The following is a 24,868-nucleotide window of genomic DNA, read 5'->3' on the forward strand; positions in this document are numbered from 1 at the left end:
TTTAAGGCAGCTTTTGAACTATTGTTGACTTCCTGATACAGGTTCAAAATAATGGGAAATTGCTAAGTACGTTTCTTAGTATAATCTATAGATCGATTCTAGACTTAAACTGAAATTATTTTCCTCTCTGGCCTTGGATGAAATTTGGTAAAGATTTCCTTAATATTTTCATAATAAAAACTCATCTGGTTCTATATGAGATCAGGGATTTAGAAGGATTTCTTTATTACTTTATAGTTAAATTTATTTCATATTGGGGTTGATATTCTTCCTCTCCTTATAAAATTGTAGAAAATGGATTGAATTTAGAAAAACAAGGTGAGAATTTCCTCTCAACTATTTTTGTTGCATCCTTCTCTTTTGTCCTCCCTTCCCCCAACTTTAGCTCTTTAGTGCGTAAAATATTTCACAAAGTTGTGTTTGCAGTTTTCAAAGTGACTTCTTGGAAATGAAACTTGCATCAACTTTTTTACTTAATCCCCAACTGTAAGAGCCACATTTTCACTTTTGATTTGTTAAAACAGACTGGCTTATAAATGCCTGAAACTTTGGTGGATATTTTTAGGCAAGGAATGGTTTCAAAATTGAAAGAAATCCTCCTAAAACTAAGACATAAGCACAAATGATTGAGACCCCTTTTTTCTCTTTTTAAAAATATTCTAAGACATTTCCTTTTGTGCAGATTGCTCTTTTATTGGATTAAAATTGCAAGCCCTCAGACACCAGGCTGAATTCTCTTACTGTTAACAATCACAGTGAGAAGGTATTAATACACAAGCACTTCAAGTATCTCAGTCCAAGAGCAGAAATAACCGGTTTACGTGCCAGAATAGTATGATAGATGCCTGGTATGAAGGCCTGGAACTAGGGGAAAACAGAGAAGGACTCCGTGGGGGAAGGCATCAACAGAGAGACAATGCACTGTTTTCAGAGTCCAGTGGGTTGTTGGGGAGAGGATGACCTTTAACCTTTCGAGGGACATTTATTTGGGAAACTGAACAGCATTCACTTTGAGGGGGCGAAAGAAGTGGAATGTTGTGAAAGTATCTACTTTAATAGGTCCTGGGTGGGTTTAGGGACGTTCGGAGTCGGTTGGTCTGCGGGGTGGGCGAGCCACGCTGAGGAATCGCGGGCCAGTCCCAGGACAGGCGGAAGGCGGCCTCTGGGTGCTCCTGGGAACAACTCGGGTGGGGGAAGGGTCGTGGGGAAAAGTAGAGTTCAGCGTGTTTCTGTCTTTGCGTGTAGGACTATCGGAGGAGGCGCAGAGGAGCCGCGCGGGGTATTCCCCGCTCGCGGGGAAAGCCGGCTGCGCCCGCGGCGCCCGCGCGGTGGCCCCTCTCCCGAGGCGGCGAGCGCTCCCCCCGGCCCGGGCCGCGCGGCCCTCCCGCCCCGGCGGAGGCGCGCGGTGGATTGTGGGCTGGGGGCTGCGGCGGCCTCGCGGCGGCCTCCGGCGCTGTTTCCCGGAGCGAGCCGGGCCGAGCCGGGCCGGCGGGGTGAGGGGAAGCAGTGGAGCAGGGAGCAGGAGCGCTAGGGGTAGCGGTCGCGGCGCGGCGGCGGCGGCGGCGGCGGCGGCGGCGGCTCCTCTGGAGGCCGGGGATGTGGGAGAGGCGGTGGCAGCAGCGGCGGAGGCGGCGCTGCGGACCCGGGGGAAACTGCTGGCTGACAGGACACCCGGGAGAGACGTGAGGGAGCCGCCGCTGCCGCCTCTCACCCGCGAGCGGAGCTGGGCTCGGGAGGGAGGCCCTGTGCTCCCCCCCGGCCGACGGGCCAGCCGGCGCGGGGCGGGGGCGGGAAGCCGGGTTCGGGCCCGGCGGGGCTCAGGGCGGCGGCGGCCGCGGAGCAGCCTCGGCGCGACGTGGAGGGCTGGAGGTGGCGGCGATGCACTAGGCCTCGCTCTGGGGCGGCTGCCCGGGACCCGCAGGTAGGTGTCGGGCCGGCCCCACTCGGCCCCCAGCGCTTCGCGGCCCACCTTCACCCCGACCTCCGGTGGAGAGAGGGCCCGAGACCCGACCCCCTGTGTCTCCTCCCCGGCTCGAAGCCGATAGAGTTTCGGTCACAACTGACGGGCGCTGAAGCTTCCATTCTCCTCTCGGCCGCCTCCACCTCTGCGTTTTCGGTCCGGCTCTGGGATCAGGGCCGGCAGCTGTTCTCCCCACCTCCAGTCGGCGGCCGAAAACGCCGCTGTCCCCCTCTCGCCCCTCTCTGGGATCCGGGCTTTGGAACTTCCATCTCCCTCCTTAGATGCCGCCCCCAAACTTTCCTTCTTTTTCCAGCCGGGCCCATAACCCCCTTTTGAGCCTACTGGAATAAATAAATGTAAAAAAAAAAAAAAATCGTTTTTCTTCCTAAGGAAGAAAAGGAAGGCTAACCCCCCAAATAACTCGGTGTTTTGCAGTTTGACGATTTAGCCCGCAATAATTTGTTCAGTAATTAATTTTCTTCAGTTCTGCTTCTTTACATCTGTGCATTGATTAAAAAAAAAAAAAAAAAAAGGCCTCCCCTGCCCTCCCGTCGTTGACAAGGGAACTTTTGGCTACCCATTATAACTAACCACTTGGTCTGTGCATGTGTAGAGTTCAGGATGGTATTTTTAGAATTTTGACTGATCCGGGTTTGCAAGTTCCGTTTTAATTCACTTTTAACCAGCTTTATTTTTTTTGGCTTTTATTGAGTGAGGCGCCCCTTACTTTCGAAGAATTAAATTGTTTGGACTGTTTTGTTTTTTGTTTTTAATTGGCTCTATTTCTGGTTTGTCAAACCCCAGGGTATTCTTAATAGTAAATGCTTACAAGGCAAATGATATCATGATACAGTATGCTGAGAAATGCATTATTATTGTGGTAACTTAAAACTGCAGATTTTGATGGACATTCAGGTTGACTTTTATAAATCTGGAGAGTTCTAATTGGAAAAGTACTTTGAGAGCCTTGATTTCTAAGCAGTTTTGGTGGAACAGATGGAATGATGGGATTTGTCTATATTTGTATTGCAGTCAGAGTCTGATTTCCTAGAAATAGGTATTACTTGATGGTTCATAGTGGTCATCATTGCTCATGATAGGTTTTGGTAAAAATGATCAGTATATGCAAATTTGGGGTGATTGAGAGTTGTGGTTTGAGGGATTAGATGTTTGCAGTTTTATTGTGATTTGGCTATTTTTAAATTATGCTCTGTTAACTTCAGAATTATTACACTACCAGGGCAGACATTACAGTCTGAGGATCATTTTTAAAAGAAAAATGTTCTAAGGTTTTCTTTGTAAAGAATGCATCACAGAATTATAAAGACTTTCCATGTTTTGTTGATAATACTGTTGTATTTTGTTCTTGTAGAGGTATTGCTACTCTACATTTGGCTTTCTGAAATGTTTTTCATTGTTTTTAAGTTATTCAAAGTTTGCTAGGAAAAAATGAAATTTTTGTAAGTTTTCTGGAAAAGTTAAAATTTATCTGGATAGGTATTAAGTTTTTATGTCAGAATTAAAATCAAATCTTATATAACTCATGAAATGGCAAACTTTGCAGAATTTCTTAATCACTTCCTTTTCCTACCAATGAAAGTTGATTAAAATTCTTTTTTCCTGCTTTTAGTTTTTACATACAACTTTGAGTAAAGCACACTCATTTAAAGTGTAAAATTAAATGATTTATAGTATATTTACAGAGTTGTGAAACCATCATCATAATCTAATTTTAGAACATTTTCATCACCCCAAAAAGAAACCTGCTCATTAACAGTACTCCCCCATTCTCCCCACCCTACCCCCCCAATCAACCACTGTTCTACTTTCCATCTTAATATTTGCCTATTGTGATTCATGCATGTAAATGGTATCAGCTCATAGCTTTTTCACGTGTTTCTTTTAAAATCAACTTACCTGTTTAAAATATTTTGAGTCAGAGAATAAGCAACTGATCACTGGTGTTAATAATCTGTGTTCTAAACAACTGACATTCTGTTTGGTTATGGTCAGCATAGATTAAAGTGTGGAGAAAGAAAAAAGTTAGCATGAGTGATTTCAGTGATCTCAAGAGGTGGTCTGGTTAGCTGGGAGTCAAGTAAAAGTTGGAGTATCTTTGCCTTGAATATTAGGACATCAGGATTAGAAAAAACCTTAACGGTCATCATCTTACTTCCTGCTTGTTTCACAAATAGGTGGCAGGAGCCATATAAAGAATTCTGGAGTGGAAGCTTGAATTTCTAGGATTGTGGCTCAAGAACCACAGTGTGGCCATGTAAGGCAAGAAATGGGGATTTGCCAATTAGAATTGTTAGGTTCTCTTATGTGTGCGTGTGTTTGACATTTTACTAGCAGAGTTAGAAAAGAACTGGACATTTCCCCATTTGGGGATGGAGGGTTGTGGGGAGACTAATGTATCCACATGGATGAAATCCATCTTACAAAATCCTCTAAAAATGCTTTAGTGTAAAGGAGGATGGTGTATACCGTATATTATTTAGGCAACTTCTTGTACTGTTACCATCTTGTTTTTAAAAATTCAAATTTTGAAGACAAAATTAATTTTAAAGAATTAAGATTAACAAGGCTGATTATAGGCCTCCTTTTTTCAAAGACCAAGGGCCCTAACATCTAAACTAATGGTTCTCATACAGTGATGAATTTGCCCTCCAAGGTACGTTTGGCAGTGTCTAGAAATGTTTTTTGTTGTCACAACCGAAGGTGGGGTGCCATTGGCATCTAGCCAAGAATGTTACTAAACTTAAAATGCACAGGATACATCCTATGTCATCCCACCCTCCCCATACAACAAAGAATTACCCACCCAAATGTCAGTAGTATTGTTTTAAACCTGTGGTTTGCATTATTCCAGTAAGTGTCTGAACTAGTGTTCTCAACTCCCACTAGGTGGGAAAAGAACTCTCACTAGGTACTGTTTAGTATGTTAGATTAACCCTTTAGGTTCTCCAGCAACTCTCTCTTTGCAGTGGGAGGCAGTCAAGGGAAAAGTAGAAGGCAATCTAATTATGACACAATGCAGATATTCTTTAGTCTGTTTAGGTATCTCCAAATCTGAAGAAAAAAAATTTTTTTTTCCCTGAAAATGCAAAAGCCTGTTTTATTGCAGATTTGAACTATTATTTTGAATTGTTGGTTACTGGTGCATAGTTTTTTGAAATTGAAATAGATAAAGTAGTGTTCTTGTTTTTTTTTTTTTTTTTTTTTAAATTTAAAAGTGTTTTTTTTTTTCCTGGTAGCTTCAACTGCCAAAAAAGGAGAGAAGTAAGCTAACTTTTAATTAATTAATTACTAATAGATATTGTGAATGTCCAAAAAGATTCAGAGCTCATATAAGAATTGCATCTTTTTTCCTCATTCTTGTAGGCCCCACTTTTGATTCATTTAATTTGTTTTTTATTATTCATTTACTTAGTTTCATTTAATTTGTTTTTAACAAGCTTAACTTGGTGATGAAAGAAGAAAAGATTGACACTTGGGATCACTTTTGCTATTTACCTCTCTTATTACCTTAGATAAATTACTCCGTCTTTCTTTTTTTTTTTTTAAAGATTTTATTTATTTATTTGAGACAGAGAGAATGAGAGACAGAGAGCACATGAGAGGGGGGAGGGTCAGAGGAGAAGCAGACTCCCCGCCCAGCAGGGAGCCCGATGGGACTCGATCCGGGGACTCCAGGATCATGACCTGAGCCGAAGGCGGTTGCTTAACCAACTGAGCCACCCAGACGCCCTACTCCGTCTTTCTGAGCCTTGATTTTCTCATCTATGAAAAAGGAATAGTGATAATTCCTATATTATAAGGTGATTGTGAGAATTAAATGAGGTAATGTGTGTTTAGATGCTATGTCAACTATAAAACAGTGTAAGAATTAGTTACTACACCTGAAATTAATGTAATGTTATATGTCAATTGTACCTCAATAAAAAAAGTTGCTTGTTTCAGAAGAATCAAATTAAAATGGGACATAGAGGGTACCAAAGTCAGGAGCATAGAAAGCAAGGCAGAGAACAGTGACTGTTGTTAGTATCTCTAGGGAGAAGAGAGAAATTCTAAAAATATACTGATAAACTAGTAAAAGAACTAGTATTATCACCAAAAATTTCAAATTCTTTACTGTAGGAGCAAATTGACATCCTTCAGTAGCACCTGAAAGTATCGCTATTATAGCACAATATAATAACTGATTATAAGGGTGAAATTAAGTTATCAAGAAAGGGTTACCCATTTTCAAAATATGCTGTTTGAGAAGTTAAGAAAATATATAATTAATTTCAGAATTAAATTTTTCAGGAGTGACTTATTTGTACAAAAAGTTTTAACCTTTTTAAGAGTAAGCTGCAGTTATTTGGATTAATTCCCTTGTTGCGAATAATTCCTTCTGTCTTCATTTACTATTCATGTCTTATTTGATAATTACAGAGTATTCTACCACTAGTAATTGCTCTTCACATGTGAGGATTTAACTGAATAGAGTTTTAAAGCCTACTCACTATTTGTAAAATCTTAATCTCTTTCTAGATTTGTTTCTTTTTCTATTATTTTCAACTTTTTGCAAGAGATGCTTTGATTTTTCTACATGTCCAGTAGTAGTTCATGCTCTAGTGTTTAGAGTTGAATTAACTAAAATACATGAAAAGAGTGGGGGAAAATGTAATCTCTTACAATTGTGTTAACTGGTCAGCTTCACAATCATACCAAATTAAGACTTGAGGTAACAGAAATCGAGCTATTCAATGTGATTTTTCTAGGGTAGCATGAGGTTAGAATAGTTGGAGACAGTATTAAGAATAAGTCATGTGGTGATATTGGTAGGTTTTTTTGTTTTTTGTTTTTCAATATGGTGTACTTAAAAAAATCTAGAGGGGGGAATTTTCATGGCAAAAAGTATTACTGATTTGGGGAATTTTATATTCATATAGTTGGCTTTTTGGCTTGAAGTTGTGTATTTGTGTATGAATTTTGTACATATCATGTTTTATGACATTTTGTGGAGTGAATAAAGTAAAATTTTGAAATCATGTAATTATGTCAAGAAAGTTCATGTCCTGTTGTTGTTGATGTTGTTTCAGTTTGGCTAAACTGAGGGGTAGATTGGGCCCAGGTGTGAAGAGTTTTTGGACTTGATAGATTTGATGTACACACCACTATCAAAGAATACTTAAAGAGAGTGACCTAATCAGATCTAAAGATTCTAAACTTGAGTGAGGTTAGGACCAAAGAAGGACTTTTGGTAGGAGATTCTCACAGCAGTTTAATCTGCAAATAAAATCCTGAACTAGAGTACTGACAATTGGATTGGAGTGCAAGGGATGGTTGTTTGATGAATTTTGGAGGTAGAATCCATAGGACAGTCCACATTCGTGTAGAAATTAAAGAATATAGAGAGGTTAGGGAGTCAAGTTGGCTCCAGGGTTTCTAATTTAGGAAACTGATAGATTATGTTGCCATTAACTGAGCTAGAGAAGGAATAAATTTTTGGCAGGTGGAGTCAGGTAAAGATGATAAATAATTTAAGTTTTGGATATATTAAATTTTAGGTATCTTTGAGTCTTGTAGGTGAATATGCTCGCTAGGCAGTTATAAATATGGTTGTGGGACAATGAAAAGAGGTTAGAACTGGAGAAAGATCTGGAATCTATCCAGTTTTCTCTATCTCTACCACCATTATCTTGAGTTCAAGCTACTGTCATCTCTTACTGAGATTATTGTAAGTTTCCTATCTGGACTCTTCTAGTCTTAGTCTTCTCCATTCCATTCTCTGTGCTATAATCAGCGATTTTTCTAAAGGGCAGATCTGATTATATCATTTCTCATAAGTTATTTCTGTGACTTTATCTTTATGATGAAATCTATATTCCTTATTCTTTTAATTGATTTCTAAATTTAAGTTCTTTTCCCAACTTCTCTAGCCTTGTGACTCTCCCCAGCTCCCTCCTCCCCCCAAATATATAATTTTCTCGTATTTTTAAAAAATATTTATTAGAGCGAGAATGAGCACACACAAGTGGGGGAGGGCAGAGGGAGAGAGAATCTCAAGCAGACTCCACGCTGAACATGAAGCGGGGTGCGGGGTTTGATCTCACAATCCTGAGATCATGATCATGACCTGAGCCGAAATCAAGGGTCAGATGCTTAACTGACTGAGCCACTCAGGCGCCCCCTAAGTTTTTTAGACATACTGAATTACTTCTGATTTCTGGCAGAAGGTTCTTTTTCCCCTCCAAGCCTTTGCACATATATTCCCTATTCCTGCAGTATTCTTGTCTCACATTTGTTTAGCTCATATCTACTTATCTTCAGTTCTTGGTAAGGCTTCATGGATTCATTATTATTTTTATTGAAAAAATTTTAACCTACAGAAAAGTCAAAAGAATACTGGAGTGAACACCTACACACACATAACCCCCTCCCCCCCACATTCCCTTTGCCAAATCTGAAAGCAGGCTGTAGATTTCATGACGCTTCACCCCTAAATACTTAAGCATGCATCTCCCAATTACAGGGATTTCTCTTACACAATCACAATACTATTATGACACCTAAAAGTATCAACAATTACTCATTATCAAACATATAGTCTGTACTTAAATTTCCCCATTTGTCCCAACTTTTTTTTTTTAAGATTTTATTTATTTATTTGAGAGAGAGAGAATGAGAGAGAGAGAGCACAAGAGGGAAGAGGGTCAGAGGGAGAAGCAGACTCCCTGCTGAGCCTGGAGCCCGATGTGGGACTCGATCCCGGGACTCCAGGATCATGACCTGAGCCGAAGGCAGTTGCTTAACCAACTGAGCCACCCAGGTGCCCTGTCCCAACGTTTTTTATAGTTTTTTTCTCTCCACTAATGCAAGATTCAGTCAAGGTTCATGCATTGCATTTGGCTGGTATGCCTCTTTAGTCTCCCTCAATCTGGACTAGGGCCCAGTGCCTCCTTCTCTTCTTTGGTTTATCCTTTGAAAAGTTAGAGGCATTTGTGCTCGAGTATATTCCATATTCTGAATTAGTCTGTTTCTTCATGATTAGATTCTGGTTAGATATTTCTGGCAAAAATATCACACAGATGATATATATTCCTACCACTTTATCACATTAGGAGGCACATAATGGCAGGCTGTCCCCCTGTTGGTGATTCCAGCTTTGATCACTAGGTAAGGGTGGGAACTGATAGATCTTGCTACTATTTAATAAATAATTGATAGGGTGATAATTCATGACCATGTAAATACCCTTTTCCTAACAATCTTTTAAATCACTGGTTTTACCATCCATTAATGATCCTTGCTTGAATCAGTCATTGCATTTGAGGATTATAAATGGTGATTTTTCTTTTTCTTTTATGCCATCTACATTTATTTTATTGGCATTTGAGGGCAGTGAGGTCTGATTAGATTAAGACTGAATATAGACAACTGAATTTGGAAATCAGGTCTTTTCTCACCTTTTCCAGAGCCAAGTGAGTGGTGAAGATGGAAGATAGATTGCTAAGGAGATAGACCAAAGAGCAAGTAGAGGTTTGCCAGTGAAGGGGAGGCAAGAAGTAGCCTGAGGAGATAGAGTTGAGGGAAAGAACTTTAATTTAGCACTTGAACCTTTTTTTGTGTGTGTGGACTGATGAGATTGAAGATAGGTGAGTTAGGGAATAATTAATAGAAATTAATAGGGTCCCAGATGAAGTGGGAAGAGGTGAGATCAAGAACAGTTGGTTGAAGGATTAACTCTGGACAAGGGTAGACACCGGTATTGTACCCCAGAAGTTAAGAGTTGTGAGGATTAGGTACGTTTGGATATGGAGGGAAGAAGTCCTATATGAGGACTTTTTTTTTCCTTTGGTATGAAGTAAAAAGACAATTACTTTTTGAGGATGGGCTTGATGAAGATAAACTAGGGAACCTGAGGAGAGTGATGAAGGTTTGCTATAAAAAGCATGGGGATTGGGAAAGAGCAGTGTTTCAGGATAAATCAGTGAAAAGACTGCTGAGTAGGGCCTTATCTGAGATTAGCATTTATACATTTATAATCTTTTTTTTTAAATTAACATATAATGTATTATTTGTTTCAGGGGTACAGGTCTGTGATTCATCAGTCTTACACAATTCACAGTGCTCACCATAGCACATACCTTCCCCAATGTCCATCACCCAGCCACCCCATCCCTCCCACCCCCCTCCACTCCAGCAACCCTCAGTTTGTTTCCTGAGATGAAGAGTCTCTTATGGTTTGTCTCCCTCTCTGGTTTTGTCTTGTTTCATTTTCCCCTCCCTTCCCCTGTGATCCTCTGTCTTATTTCTCAAGTTCTTCATATCAGTGAGATCATATGATACTTGTCTTTCTCTGATTGACTTCTTTCGCTTAGCATAATACCCTCTAGTTCATCCATGTCGTTGCAAATGGCAAGATTTCAATTTTTTGATGACTGCATAATATTCCAGTGTGTGTGTGTGTGTATACCACATCTTCTTTATCTATTCATCTGTTGATGGACATCTAGGTTCTTTCCATAGTTTGGCTGTTGTGGACATTGCTACTATAAACATTGGGGTACATGTGCCCCTTCAGATCACTACATTTATACATTTATAATCTGATGGTCTATATAAATTTTCTCTGGTGTCCTGCAGTGAGGAACGAAGCAAAGATAGATTGAAGTTGGAGGAAGGAGGAGAGAATTGAACATGCAAGGGAGACTGTTGAATTAATTGACAGGAGATAAATACAACTGGCATTTTTGTTCTTAGGAATATATTAATATATAATTTCTTCTAGCACATATTTATAGGATAAGTTATACAGATTTTATTTTAAATTTACTCTTTTTATGTAGGCATTTTAGTATGTGTAATGGTTTACATATTTAAGACATATACAATACCAGTTACTTTGAATGAATGATTATAGGATTTATTTGCTAATCTTTGGCTGAGACACCAAGATATTAACATTCTAATCTGATTCACTTTGACAAAAATTTCACTGGTAATACAGTCCTGTCAATGTCCTGAAAAGGAGTAAAATAAAGCATCTAAGTTATATTTGGTTTCCATTGGAAAAAAAATTTTTTTTTATTACAGTATGGTTTTATCATTCAATTCTAGGCCTGTAATCCTTAATTTCAGTGGCTGCCATATTATGGTGGGTTTTTTTTTGTGTGTGTGTGTGTATTAAGTCTCTGATAAGTGCTGGGGAAAAAAGACATTGCTTTTATTTTGAATAACATCTAAACTTAAAATATATATTGTTTTTTTGTAGATATTTATGATTTTTATTCCAGATAAGGATGTTACACATGAAATATCATTTATTTTTATAGCCATATAAAATATTTAAATTTAATATTACAGACAGTTATACTTTTTATCTTTCTAGCCAAGATTCTCTGTTACTGTTCCTTTTTGTCACTAGATCGAAAGTAAATGAGCAATGTCGGGAAGCACATGTATTCAGTGTCCTACAAGACACCAGGCCTTATAATGTCAAATGGGAATGTAAGGAAAAAGCAGATTAGTACAACTTTGTTCTTTGTTCTGGGTTCGACTTTGTTATTTTCTGGGTTCACTTTAGCTTCTTCCATGCTCCTTTAATACCCAAAATGAGTAGACAAGTACTTATTTATGTGGCAGCCTTAATTTGTTGGAATTTCTTGAAAGTCCAGATCTTTGTGTTTAAATAATAAAATTGAGATCTTTGTGATAGTTTTTAAAAAATTTTAAGTACTTTAAAAAATTCTGATTAAACTATATTTTGTCAGGTGATGAATCTTATACTTCAATAGTGTAGAAGTATGTTGTTATTTGTGTCTAGGTTGTATCAAAGAAGCCTATCTATAACATTTACCAGAAATTGGTTCTTAAAATTCCAAAAGTGTTGTGGAAAATACTTTTTAGAATGTGAGGTATTTGAGATATTTTAAATTACTATGATTGAGGCTACAATTTTTTTCTTGCATGTATCAGTAAATGAAGTTTGCCAATTTTTTGTTGCTTTTAAAAAAATAGCATTGAGTATTGATTTTTTTTCTTTTTTTACTAAACTCAAACCCGAAGTTGTATCACAAAATGCCACCTCTGTCCAGCTCTAGTGTAAAATATATATGTTACAAAAGTTCACTAATAAGTTCATTAATTACTTTGGGGTGTCTGGGTGGCTCAGTCGGTTAAGTGTCTGACTTCAGCTCAGGTCATGATCTGTGGGTCCTGGGATCCAGCCCCATGTTGCCCCCCCACCCCAAATCACATGGGCACTGTGCAGGGGCCCCACTCATCAGGGAGTCTTCTTCTCCCTCTCCCTCTGCCCCACCCCCACTCCTGTGTGTGCTCTGTTTCTCATATAAATAAATAAAATCTTAAAAAAAATAAGTTCATTAATTACTTAGAATTCAGAACACATTTCCTGTTGAAAGTGTTAAAATGATGGCCCATAGTAGCTTATTTATTCTAAGTTGCAGCTCAAGAACTATCCCTTTGCTAAGAAAAATATAGTAAATTATACTGATGAAAATGTATGTTTTTCCTTAAGGAAAACTAGTTTTCTAGCAGTCCAGGTCTGATAAAATTCTTTGAACCTACAAGTGCCCTAAAAAATCAAGTCTCACTTGTCAAGGCTGTGAGTTCGAGCCTCACGTTGGGTATAGAGATTACTTAAATAAATTTAAAAAACTTAAAAAAAAGTCAAGTCTTAAAAAAATCTTACAGTCAGATGATTATTGCTATCATTTTAATATAAGATGGACATAAATATTTGTTAGTATAAATAATTGTTATTAGATCAGTAATTGATCTGATAAGGAGAAAAAGAAGACAGAAGAGAAGAAAGCACTGCCTGAAATGGATGAGAGGCAGTATAGTGAATAATTTAGATTTTGGTGTTTTGGAGAGCAGTATGGTGTAGAGACAGAGGCATGGAATTTAGAATCAGAAGATCTGAGTGCAGATCCCATCTTCACAATTAGCTCAATGGTCTGAAACCAAATTACTCTTGGACCTGTTTCTTCATCCGCATAATGGGGATCATTGATTCATTCATTCACTGATTCATTCAGACATGTTTTTCTAGATTGTTAGACCAACAAAATAATCTGAATGAAAGCAAGCAATTATGAACCGTATAGTGTTTAGGCAGATATTAGTGATCCTTACTTCCTTCCTTCCCTCCTTCCCTCCTTTCTTCCTTCCTTTCTTTTCTTTTTTTCTTTTTTCTTTTCTTTCTTTTTTTCTTTTCTTTTCTTTTTTTCTTCTCTCTACTCCCTTGCCATCCTTCCTTCTTTCACTGATAACATGTTTTCACTCTTAATCTTAATGCTTTAGACCTTGGGTGGGATTGTATCCATGTCCCAGCTGATTCCACTCCTTCCCCCCCTCTGCTCCCTATAAGGGAATTAGGCGGAGAAGTAGGATGGATTGCCAACTTTTCTGTATCAGCTTGCTCATTTTCTCACTGTTGTCTGACAAAGTCCTGTCTTTCTCATTTGGGGCATTAGTGTTAAGGTGCCTCATAGTCCCCAGGTGTGATGATTCTCTCTCTCTGCCTTCACTGCCATATCCCTGATCCCTATGTATATCTAACTCCTCTTTCTCCCTCCATCTTCTCTCTCCAGTACCTTTTCTTTTTCCTTTTTAATCTCATCCTTCTGCTGGTTTCTTGCTGTTGGCCTACAGATAACGCTCAGGTCTCCCATGGCCTAAAAAATTCTTGCTCAATTCTTAGTCACTTTTCTTTCACCACCAAAGAGGTGTTGATCTTGTTGCCTTTATTACTTCATCACTTACTTAACATCTTGGGGTATGGCTTCTGCCCCAACCACTGTCCTAATTCAGTATCCTTACTGAAGTAAGTAACCTTGACCTCTTTCTCTGCATCATGTTGACACTACTGTTCACACACTCTTCCTGGACACTTCTCCCTTCCTTCTGTAAGGATGGTATTTCTGATTTCTTTCTCCTTTCCTTGTAAATGTATTTGCCTTATCCCTTTCTCTGAGCTCTCATTAGCCCTCTTTTTTTTTTTTCGCACTTTTTCTTTGTAATATTATCTTCCTATGACTAGAAGTATTTTCTTTTATTCCTATAATGTAATTGAACTGGGAATAGCAATGGAAAATTCAGGGAGGCAGGATTCTGTACATACAGGAAGGAATTTTTTTCCTAAAGCAATTATGGTATTTTACAGTAATAATCTGCTTTTGAAGTAGTCAGTTCTCCACTGTTAAAAGTTTTCAAATGGAGGCAAAAAAGACCCCTTGTAGAAAAGATTCATAAATTAGGTAGAAAGTTGAGCCAGATGATCTTTTAAAGTCCCCTCCAACTCAGATTGTAATTTTTATTTCATCCACTCTACTCCCATGGATTCAACCTTGACCTTTATCCAGATGTTTTCTAAATCATTATTTCTAGCCTCTTTGTCTTCCTTCCCTCCTCCTTCCTCTCTTGCATGGTATTTGTCATTAAACTTGCTTCTGTTCTAGACCACGCGTTTTCTAGGTTCAACATCATTTTCTAATATTTTTTCTCTCCTTTTACTAGTATGGCTTTGAGGACCACTGTTCTATTCTTTGGCGACTTTTCTGATAGTTAATTATATCTGCCCATGTAAGTTTGTTGCCTCCTCTTCCCACAAACTAGGGGCACTCAAGCAAAGGACACCAATAGAGGAGGCTCAGGAACCTAAAGTTTAAAATTGATTTTAAAACTTTGTATGGCATAGTCCAAATGTTAATACTTAAGATATTTATAATAATAAAATAATAAATAGTAGTAGTTGCAGTTTTTTATTGAATGTCTCCTCTGTGCCAAGTATTGTGCCATGAGTTTACATAGGTTATGTAAGTTATATTTCATTTAAATTTTACAACATTCCTGTGAGAAAGATACTGTTGTTCTCCCATTTACAAATGAGGAAATAGGAAGGTAAGAAAGTTGTCCAGGTCACACAACTAATAAATAATAGATATCTAACTCATTTTATGGCCCGTTTTCTTAAGTATATTATATACACTGTATTACAAGAATGTAGAGAATCTAGAATATAATTTTAGAAAGTCAGGTAATGTACAAACAAGATAATGTATTTTTGACTTTGTATGTTTTTAATTGTTTTGAATGTACATGAACTTACATAAGACATTGTTAGTGGCTTATTTGTGCTTATTACCTCTTTATCCATGATATTCATTCCCTTGTCATTCATTCATTGAACTTTCAGGCCTTTTATCAATTGCTTAGACTCTGTTAAGTGTAGTATAGGAAGGTGAATGAAACAAATATAAGTCTTCAGTATAGTGGGGGAGACAGAAAATTAACAGGTAAATAATCAATTATAATTTGAGCAAGTACTATAAAGATCACAAACTATAATGCTAGTGATAGAGAATCAGGGTGTGTGTGTTGGATGAGGGGAAGGGAAGGGAGAGGATATGCTTAGATACGTGGTCAGGAAAGGCTTGTAATGCCACTAAGCAGATAATTAATATTTTGTTGTATACCTTTTAATACATTATGTGTATATATAGGGAGCTATATAACATTTTTATATCAAATTGGATTTTACTATATATTCTGTTTTGTAATCTCATAATTGAATCTCTTGAAAGTATAGCCATTGTCTTTTAATTTCCCTACCTATTCCACTCCAGCTTTTTTTTTCTTTCAAGATTTTATTTAAATTCAAATGAGTTCACATACAGTGTAGTATTAGTTTCAGGGGTACAATTTAGTGATTCATCAGTTGCATGTAAAACCCAGTGCTCATTACATCAAGTGCCCTCCTTAATGCCCATCATCCAATTACCCCATCCCTCTATTCACCTCCCCTCCAGCAACCCTCACTTTGTCCCTATATTTAGGAGTGTCTTATGGTTTGCCTCCCTCTCTGTCTTTATCTTATTTTAGTTATCCTTCCCTTCCCCTTTGTTCATCTGTTTTGTTTCTTAAATTCCACATATGAGTGAAATCATATGGTATTTGTCTTTCTCTGACTGACTTATTTTGCCTAACATAATACTTTCTCGTTCTGTCCATGTCGTTGCAAATGGCAAGATTTTATTCTTTTTGATGGCTGAGTAGTATTCCACTGTATATATACACCACATCTTCTTTATCTATTCATTAGTTGTTAGACACTTGGGCTCTTCCCATGTTTGGCTATAACTTCCTTATCCATTCATTAGTTGTTGGACACTTGGGCTCTTTCCATGTTTGCTGCTATAAGCATTGGGGTGCATGTGTCCCTTCTAATCACTATTTTTGTATCCTTTGGATAAATACCTAGTAGTGCAATTGCTGGGTCGTAGGGTAGTTCTATTTTTAACTTTTTGTAGGAACCTCCATACTGTTTTCCAGAGTGCTGTACCAGTTTGCATTCCCACTAGCAGAGTAGGAGGGCTCCCCTTTCTCCACATCCTTGCCAACATTTGTTGTTTCCTGAGTTGTTAATTTTAGCCATTCTGACCAGTGTGAGGTGGTATCTCATTGTGGTTTTGATTTGTATTTCCCTGATGACAAGTGATGTTGAGCACTTTTTCATGTGTTTGTTAGCCATTTGTATGTCTTGTTTGAAGAAATGTCTGTGTATGTCTTCTGCCCATTTCTTAACTGGATTCTTTATTTTTGGGATGTTGAATTTGATAAGTTCTTTATAGATTTTGGATACTAGCCCTTTATCTGATAAGACATTTGCAGATATCTTCTCCCATTCAGTAGGTAGACTTTTACTTTTGTTGACTGTTTCCATTGCTGTGCGGAAGCTTTTTATTCTGATTAAGTCCCAATAGTTCATTTTTGCTTTTGTTTCCCTTGCCTTTAGAGGCATGTCTAGCGAGAAGTTGCTGTGGCCAAGGTTGAAGAGGTTGCTGCCTATGTTCTCCTTTAGGATTTTGATGGATTCCTATCTCACATTTAGGTCTTTCATTTTGTATTCATTTTTGTGTATGGTGTAAGAAAGTGGTACAGTTTCATTCTTCTGCATGTTGCTGTCCACTTTTTCCAACACCATTTATTGAAAAGACTGCCTTTTTTTCTCTTCGATATTCTTTCCTGCTTTGTCAAAGATTAGTTGATCATATAGCTGTGGGTTCCACTCCAACATTTGCAGTCTGGCATCCACCCCCACTGTTGGACTTGACATTGTTTCTGATGTGACTGGTCACTGCCTAGTTGCCAAATCTAAATGATGTTTTTTTTTCCTTTATTTGTGAATTCTGAATTGGTATTTCTCTCACCTTCTTGTACGTTCCTTCTTTATCACAAGCTTTTCTTTTTTAAAGATTGTATTTATTTTTAGAGAGAAAGAGCATGAGTAGCGGGAGGGGCAGAGGCAAAGGGAGAAAGAGAATCTTTTTTTTTTTAAAGATTTTATTTATTTATTTGAGAGAGAGAGAATGAGAGATAGAGAGCACGAGAGGGAAGAGGGTCAGAGGGAGAAGCAGACTCCCCGCCGAGCAGGGAGCCCGATGCGGGACTCGATCCCGGGACTCCAGGATCATGACCTGAGCCGAAGGCAGCCGCCCAACCAACTGAGCCACCCAGGTGTCCCGGGAGAAAGAGAATCCTAAGCGGACTCCGTGCACAAGCATGGAGCCCAACATGGGTCTTGATCCCACAACCCTGAGACCATGACCCCAGTGAAAATCAACAGTCAGATGCCTAACTGACTTAGCTACCCAGGTGCCCTGCCCCTCCTTTTTAAAGATTTATTTATTTATTTGAGAGAGAGAGAGAAAGAAAACAGGCACACTCATGCACACAGTGGTGGGGGTGGCGCAAAGGGAGAAGGAGAGAAGCAGAGTCTGACCCCGAGATCATGAACTAAGCCAAAATCAAGGGTCAGATGCTTAACTGACTGAGCTACCTAGGTAACCCTATATCTTTCTTTCATTTCTTCAGAAATGTTCAAGTCCTCTTAGTTTCTGTACTTGGCCCTCTCTACTGATAATCTCCTAGAGTGACGGGATTAAAGTCTATAATGACTCACCAGTGTTGTGGATCAAGTCCAAAGTCCTTTGTTAGGTTTCACCCAGTTTAAGGATTATTCTTTTAGCTAAGGAAAAAAAGAAATGAACCTTTATTAATACTCATTTTAAGAATTGATACTAGCACCTTAGATCAGTCCATATGTTCATTCATCAGATGATCATCTTTATTTCACTCGGTGGTTCTCACCTGGGTGATTTTATCCTCTCCCCTCTTTTCTCCCATTCCAGCATGTTTGGCTTTGTCTGGACACATTTTTGGTTGTCATAACTATGTGTTGAGGGGGAGGAGAGGAGGATGCTATTGGCATCAAGTGGACAACCAATAACAATTATTCAGCTCAAACTGGCAGTGGTGCCATAGTGGAGAAACCCTGCTTTAACTGGATTTTAGCATTTCCTTTAATTATGAATGTAGATAATCCTTCACAGGGGTGTTAGCACTACCTGTGACTTTGTTACCAGTAGAAATTCCAAATATTTTCATGTCACGTTAATTTGTTGCAGGTACCTTGAAATATTTATGTTCACTTATTGCTTAGAAATTAAGATTTTAATTGAGAAGCAAAAAATTACTATATTGCATTTTAAAAAGTTTAAGTACAGTTGTCCATTGTAATCTCTAATGTATTTTATGCATTATAAACATTATTCTGGGAAGGGGTCCGTAGACTTCACCAGATTGCCAAGGAATCCACAGGACAAAAAAGCTTAACCCCGGTCTAGAGGCTTAATTAGATTGGTTTAAGCATTTTTGGCGAGAATGCCTCATAGGTGATGGCGTTTATTTTATATCATCATTTCATGAATCACATAATATTAAGTTGTCACTATTATCAATGATACCAAGTTTAATGATTTAGTTAAGGTAGTGACAGCCAGATTTTTAAGATATATTTTCCCCTTTGCATTGCTAAGTAATCTGTGGGGGTCACTTTGGCACCAGGTGAGTTTCTCTTTCTGAACAACCTTTCACCTAATAACTTTAGCATCCATCAGTGATTTTTGCCTGAATTGGTTTTTACGTTGGGGTTACAAAATGGTGATTTTCTAATTGAATCATTCCTTCTACATTTATTACTGGCTTTCTTTTGTAAAGAAGACATTTCCTTTCTTTATCCCACTCCACCCCCTTTTCCTCATCTCTTCTCTTCCCCTACGTGTCACTCTGTATTTGCTAATTTTTATTTATCTAGTAGATTAAGCTCAAGTAGGTTGCTTTCTTTTTTTTTTTTTTTGAGTGCTCAAATTGTCCCCCATGTGGCCAGTGAGAGCCCCTTTAACTTGATCCTTTGTCCTTTTTTACAAATCCTTCTTAGAAACTTTTAACCTAGCTTTTAACATAAAAAGATACTTTGAGCTAGGAGAAAGACAGTCACATGCTTCTGATTTTACTCATCCTTGGAAATTCTTTTGTAATGAATGTGTTTCTTTCCTTATCATCCCATACCCCTGCATGCTCTTATCTATTCACTTAAGGATTATCGGTAGCTGTCTAACTAACATCTCTCTTCTGATCTGTTCTACACACCACCCATTTTAATTAATCTTTAAAGTATTTTTTATATACTATCTGTGTGCCAGGAACTGCATTAGGAACATAGAATACAGAGGGAAATGGAAACATAAGGAAGTTCATAGCCTAAGAGAAGACCTATATAAAGACCAAAATTTCAGTATGATTATTGCAAAATAGAAATACATAGAGGCGCCTGGGTGGCTCCGTCGGTTAAGCATTTGCCTTTGGCTCAAGTCATGATCCGCAGGGTCTGGGATTGAGCTCCCTGTCATGGGGCTTCCTGCTCAGCAGGGAGTCTGCTTCTCCCTCTCCCTCTGCCCTCCCCCCCCCACTGGCTTGTGCTAGCATGTGTGCTCTCTCTCTCTCTCACTCTCATAAATAAATAAAATCTTTAAAAAAAAACACGTAGAGGGTAACTAAGTGTGAGAAACCAGAAGCTTCAAGAGAAGATAATAGTTGAGTATGGTATTGTTACAATCATGAAAAGATTATCATGTGAAGAATGGTAGAGCGATTTATAGATTCTTATTGTAGGTGACTACTGATTACATTCCAAATTTGTTTCTAGATGTAGTTACAAGTGGAAGTATTAAAAATCAGAGGTTACCTGCATTTAGTGCTTAGAGATTTCCTTTTCCCTTATTCTGTGTTTTTTGTTTTTATTTTTGCTAATTTTTTTTTTCTGGGTAGATGAACTATTCTTAGGTTACACTGAAACTTTCTTGCTAGGATGCTTCATCATTTCTGTTCTTTAGCTTTTCAATGAAAGATTACTTTTTTTGCTCAAATTGTTTGGTTTAGAGGCCATGGGGATTTGCTCTATTTGTTTATGCATCCATGCCTTATGAATAAATCCGTAATGTTTTATTACCAATGATTGCACATACCAAGTATCTGCACCATACTTATGTGGTCATAAATACAAGGTTTGGTTCTTACTGTTAGGAAATCTTAATAAACTTAGGATGGTTGAAGGAAATGGAGAGTGAAATGGTTTAAAATTGGGACTCACCTATATAGGCAGTCCCCTAATTTTACATAATCTCTTTATAGCTAGAGATTTTCCCTCTTTTCATAAGAATTAGGAGAGGTATAGGAAAAAAACCAAAATCATCATATATTCCCAATTCACATTCTTTAAGGAATAAATAAGGTGACCCCCCCTTAGGAGTCTAGAAATGTTTTTATTGAAGTCCCCATCTCCTCAAGTATTTCTGGCTTCCTGAGATGGCACTTAGGATTTCTTCTTGCTGACATGATGGTAAAAAGAATAAATTGAAATAGTAGTGTACTATTGTTGGAATCAATATTTAATTTATCCGACATCAAGCAGTGGGCGTTCAACATAAATAGATTTTCCAAATATTTGTAGTTTCCCTCTTTAAAATGTCAAAATGTTTGTAGTTTAGCCATTTTATTTGATAAAATTAATACAAAAGTTAAAGAGATTTAATGTTAAATTTAGAATTGTCCTTACTAAACATTTACTATACAGGATTATGTATTATACAGTATTTCCTATCCTTTAGATATTTTTTCTCTTTCAAATATATGATGCTTTTATACAGAAACAACCATACACTTAATGTGAATGGATGTAAATGCAACAGGCCAGTGATGCCTTGCAAACCAGGCCCTGACTAATTCATTTGGCCTACTCTGTGTGTCTGTGTATGTAAATAAAATATGATTTGTTAGTACTTTCCAATGCAAACATTTTACTCTAGCCATGTCAGTTTCCTCATCGTCTTATGATTATTCCATGTCCCTTAACCTTTTTGTATGGTATTGTTTGCTTTCTGTTCAGGGACCTTGAGGAAGTTATTTATCTTTGTGCATTTTCTTAACAGCTTGTTTCTTATGGTCTCAGTGAGTGGTGTAATTGGATGTGTTTCCTTTGCATTAGGAGGACTGTGACAGATATTCAAAGAAGTCTGGGAAATGTAAGTTTTAGCTTTCTGCTAAACTAGAGGGGAGTTAGAGTAGATGAACTTTTTGTCGCCGTTCTTAGCCTTATGTCTCTGCTCTTTATTTCTTACTCTTACTGTATTCACCAGAATTCCTTATGAGGCTTTTTTTTCTTCTTTTTTTTTTAATTTGTTAAAACACATGTGTCTTTGTAAGCCACCTAGTCTTTCAGGGCCTTGCATTTAGACTAGGTGATCTCTAAGTTCCCTTTCAGCCATAAACTTCTGTTTATGTTTGTTTATATTTATTCCTTTGTTGAAAAATGTTTATTGAATACCTGCTATTTGATAGATATACTCTGCAGCATAATATTATTTACCCTCCAGTAATAGAATAATATATGTTCTTCAGTATCCAGGTTATGTTACTGCTTCATTTGTAAAGTTTTACCTGACACTGTAACCTATATTATGTTGTTTTGCCCCACAAATTCTTTTAGGACTTACTAAAAAATGTAGACATAGGTTAACTTGTATTTTCCTTAGTGTTTGGATTGTTTTGATTACTTAATGTAATTGTAGGCACCTTGAAGAATCCTACTTCTTTTATAATCATTTAATATAGTGACAGTCCACATAGTAATAATCATCATAATGATAACTAACATTTATGAACACTAACTTTGAGATGAGCATTGTTTTAAATGCTTTACATATATCCCTTCCATTTAATCTTACAAAATTTTTATGAAATGGGATCTCTTCTCCATTTTTACAGATGAGGTAAGGCACACAAAGGTTAAGTAAATTTCCTCAAGGTTATACTGCTGGTTAAGTGAAGAACCCGGGCAGTGAGACTTCAAAAGCCCACTCACTTATCCATTTTGCTATAATGCATAATTACTGTATACTTGTTGAATGAATGGATGTTTTCATCTTTATATTGGTTACAGCTTTGATATCTATTTTCCACTTTGGATAAAAGACTAAGGATATTTCACTTCGGGGAGAATACTTTTCAAACAAGGACAAATAACTTTCTTAGTAAACTAAATATTATGAGTGACTCTTACAGTTAATAGGGAGTATTCAAATTGTGTACTTACACCTTGAGGGATTTTGGATAAGGTGTCTTTTTCAAAGGAAGTTTGAGGCACACATAATACTTAAAGATGAATTTTGATTTGTGTTAAATGCTTGATTATTACTTGTTACTTGTTTTCAGTTGAGTGGTGATTTTATGCAATGGCTTCAAGCCACAGTTCTTCACCAGTGCCTCAAGGAAGCAGCAGTGATGTTTTCTTTAAAAAAGAGGTAGACCCAACAAAACACATTCGACCTGTGCAGTCACTGCCAGATGTATGTCCCAAGGAACCCACAGGTAATGCCTTTGTTATTGTTGTTGTTCTTGAGGATTTTTACTGAGGATTTGTATTATCTTTAAATGAGTAGTCAGATTCCATATACATTTGACCCTTGAACAACATGGGTTTGAACTGCATGGGCCCACTTATATGCAGCTTTTTTTTTTTTTAATAAATACAGTACTATAAATGTATTTTCTCTTCCTTATGGTTTTCTTAGTAACATTTTCTTTCCTCTAGCTTACTTTCATGTAAGAATGCAGTATATAATATATATAACATACAGAATATGTGTTAATTGACTAAGTCTTTGAAAGGGCTTCTAGTCAAGTGTAAGCTATCAGTAACCTTTGGGGAGAGTTTAAATATGTGGATTTTTGACTTCACAGAGAGGGGATGGTCTGTGTCTCTAACCCTTCCATTGTTCAAGGGTCGGCTGTATCTGAAAGAGTAAATTTTATAGTGTTAAACTAAAGAGGTAATTTGGAAGTAAGTTGATTAGGAAATTGGAATATAGTTCTTTTCATGCATTTCCATAGAAGAAGTTACTTGCTAAACTGAAAAAAAAAAGTTTTGAAAATGAAACTACTGATTTAAAGCTTTTTAGTTAGACACAGTATAGTAAAGCGTCATTATTTATGAATTCCATGTTTGCAAATTTGCCTACTCCCTAAAACTTACTTGTAACTCCAAAATCAATACTTGTGGTACTTTTGTGATCATTTGCAGCCATATGCAGAGGAATGAAAAATTTGAATTGCCTGATGCACATGCCCCTAGCTAAGGTTGAACAAGACAACGCTCTGCCTTCTTGTTTTAGCTCTCATGCTCTAAACAAGTGTCCTTTGTGTGGTCTATTTAGTGCCACATTTTTTTGCATTTTTGAGATTTTTATTGGTGATATTGCTGTTTAAAATGTCTCCCAAATGTAGTGCTGGAGAGCTTTCTAGTGTTTCTAAGTACAAAAAGACTGCAATGTATGTGTCTTATGAAGAAAATTCATTCAGATGTGAGTTATGAGTTATAGTAGTGTAAGCCATGGGTTCAGTGTTAATGAATGAACAATATATATTTAATAAGGTGTCTTTAAACAGAAACATACACAGAATAAGATTCTGTATTGGTCGGTTGATGAAAGTGTTGTGACCCAGGGGTTGAAGGTACCTAACCCTGTATTTCCCCTAGGAACAGTGGTTCAGTATTTGCTAATTGTTACAGTGACTTTATAGAACAACCTGAATACAAGAATGAATAACAAGAATTGACTATATATTTTCCTTTCCTGTATGGTTGATGCCACAGCAGCATTTCTGTCATCTGTTTATAAGCCAGACAAAGGGTATTAGAACCTGGCATGTCTGCCTTAATACAAGAGAAAAAAGGTATTTGTGAAAAATCTGGAGTATTAAAGGATAGAAGATATACAATAGAAAGGAAGAAGAATTTTGATGTTGAAAAAGGAAAGAAATTGTACATTAAGGAAGGGAATTAATGAAAGACTTTCTTTACCATCCACCCTAACCTGCAACTATAACTCTCAAATTTTGCATATTCTTTATTTTATTTATGTTTTTCCTTCCCTTTGCAGTTGATGCTGAAAGCTGAAGGTTGTTAATCAGATTGATTTTCATTAAAATATTTGTTACAGAAGAGTTGTTTCTACTCTATAGAGTAGAAACTAAGCATTTTTATTTTTCTAGGATGTACTTTCAAATGTAGAACTTAGTCTACAGAGTTCTCTTGTTTGCTTTTTGCAGGTGATTCAAATAGTTTATGTGTTGTCCCATCTCTAGTTACAGATCAACATAGATGGACTATATATCATTCCAAAGTAAACCTCCCAGCAGCATTAAATGATCCTAGATTAGCAAAAAGAGAATCTGACTTCTTCACAAAAACATGGGGATTGGACTTTGTGGACACTGAAGTCATACCTTCATTCTACCTCCCACAGATCAGCAAGGAACATTTTACAGTTTATCAACAGGAAATCTCTCAGGTAATATCTAATCAAAAGGAATAGAAAGATCTTTAGTTTGATTTATTGTAGATTTTTGACCAATAGTCTTTGATGAGGCTATAGTATTCTTTTCTGTCTGTATACATTCTACTGTCCTGGGTTGTATTTAATTCATTTCTTA

General features: G+C 37.4%; 1 protein-coding gene across 5 annotated transcripts in view; it reads left to right on the forward strand.

Annotated features, from left to right (window-relative positions):
- The first annotated feature begins 1,781 nt into the window (after positions 1-1,781).
- Positions 1,782-24,868, forward strand: part of VPS54 (VPS54 subunit of GARP complex) — an 89,231-nt gene continuing 66,144 nt past the window's right edge. For 2 of the 5 annotated variants that reach the window (XR_012379806.1, XM_073897647.1), the window contains exons 1-4: positions 1,826-1,921; positions 21,363-21,399; positions 22,589-22,744; positions 24,521-24,726. Coding sequence is in view for 4 of the 5 variants with exons in the window: in XM_073897647.1 (XP_073753748.1) it covers positions 22,609-22,744; positions 24,521-24,726 (342 nt within the window). In the remaining variant the exon portion in view is untranslated. Of the gene's footprint in view, positions 1,922-5,219; positions 5,782-21,306; positions 21,400-22,588; positions 22,745-24,520; positions 24,727-24,868 lie in introns of those variants that run through there. The other 3 variants (XM_025868595.2, XM_073897648.1, XM_073897649.1) reach the window with 3 other exon arrangements.

This window comes from Callorhinus ursinus, unplaced genomic scaffold (assembly GCF_003265705.2).
Source record: "Callorhinus ursinus isolate GAN/ISIS: 27379988/994484 unplaced genomic scaffold, GSC_fseal_2.0 scaffold10, whole genome shotgun sequence".
Classification (NCBI taxonomy): domain Eukaryota; kingdom Metazoa; phylum Chordata; class Mammalia; order Carnivora; family Otariidae; genus Callorhinus; species Callorhinus ursinus.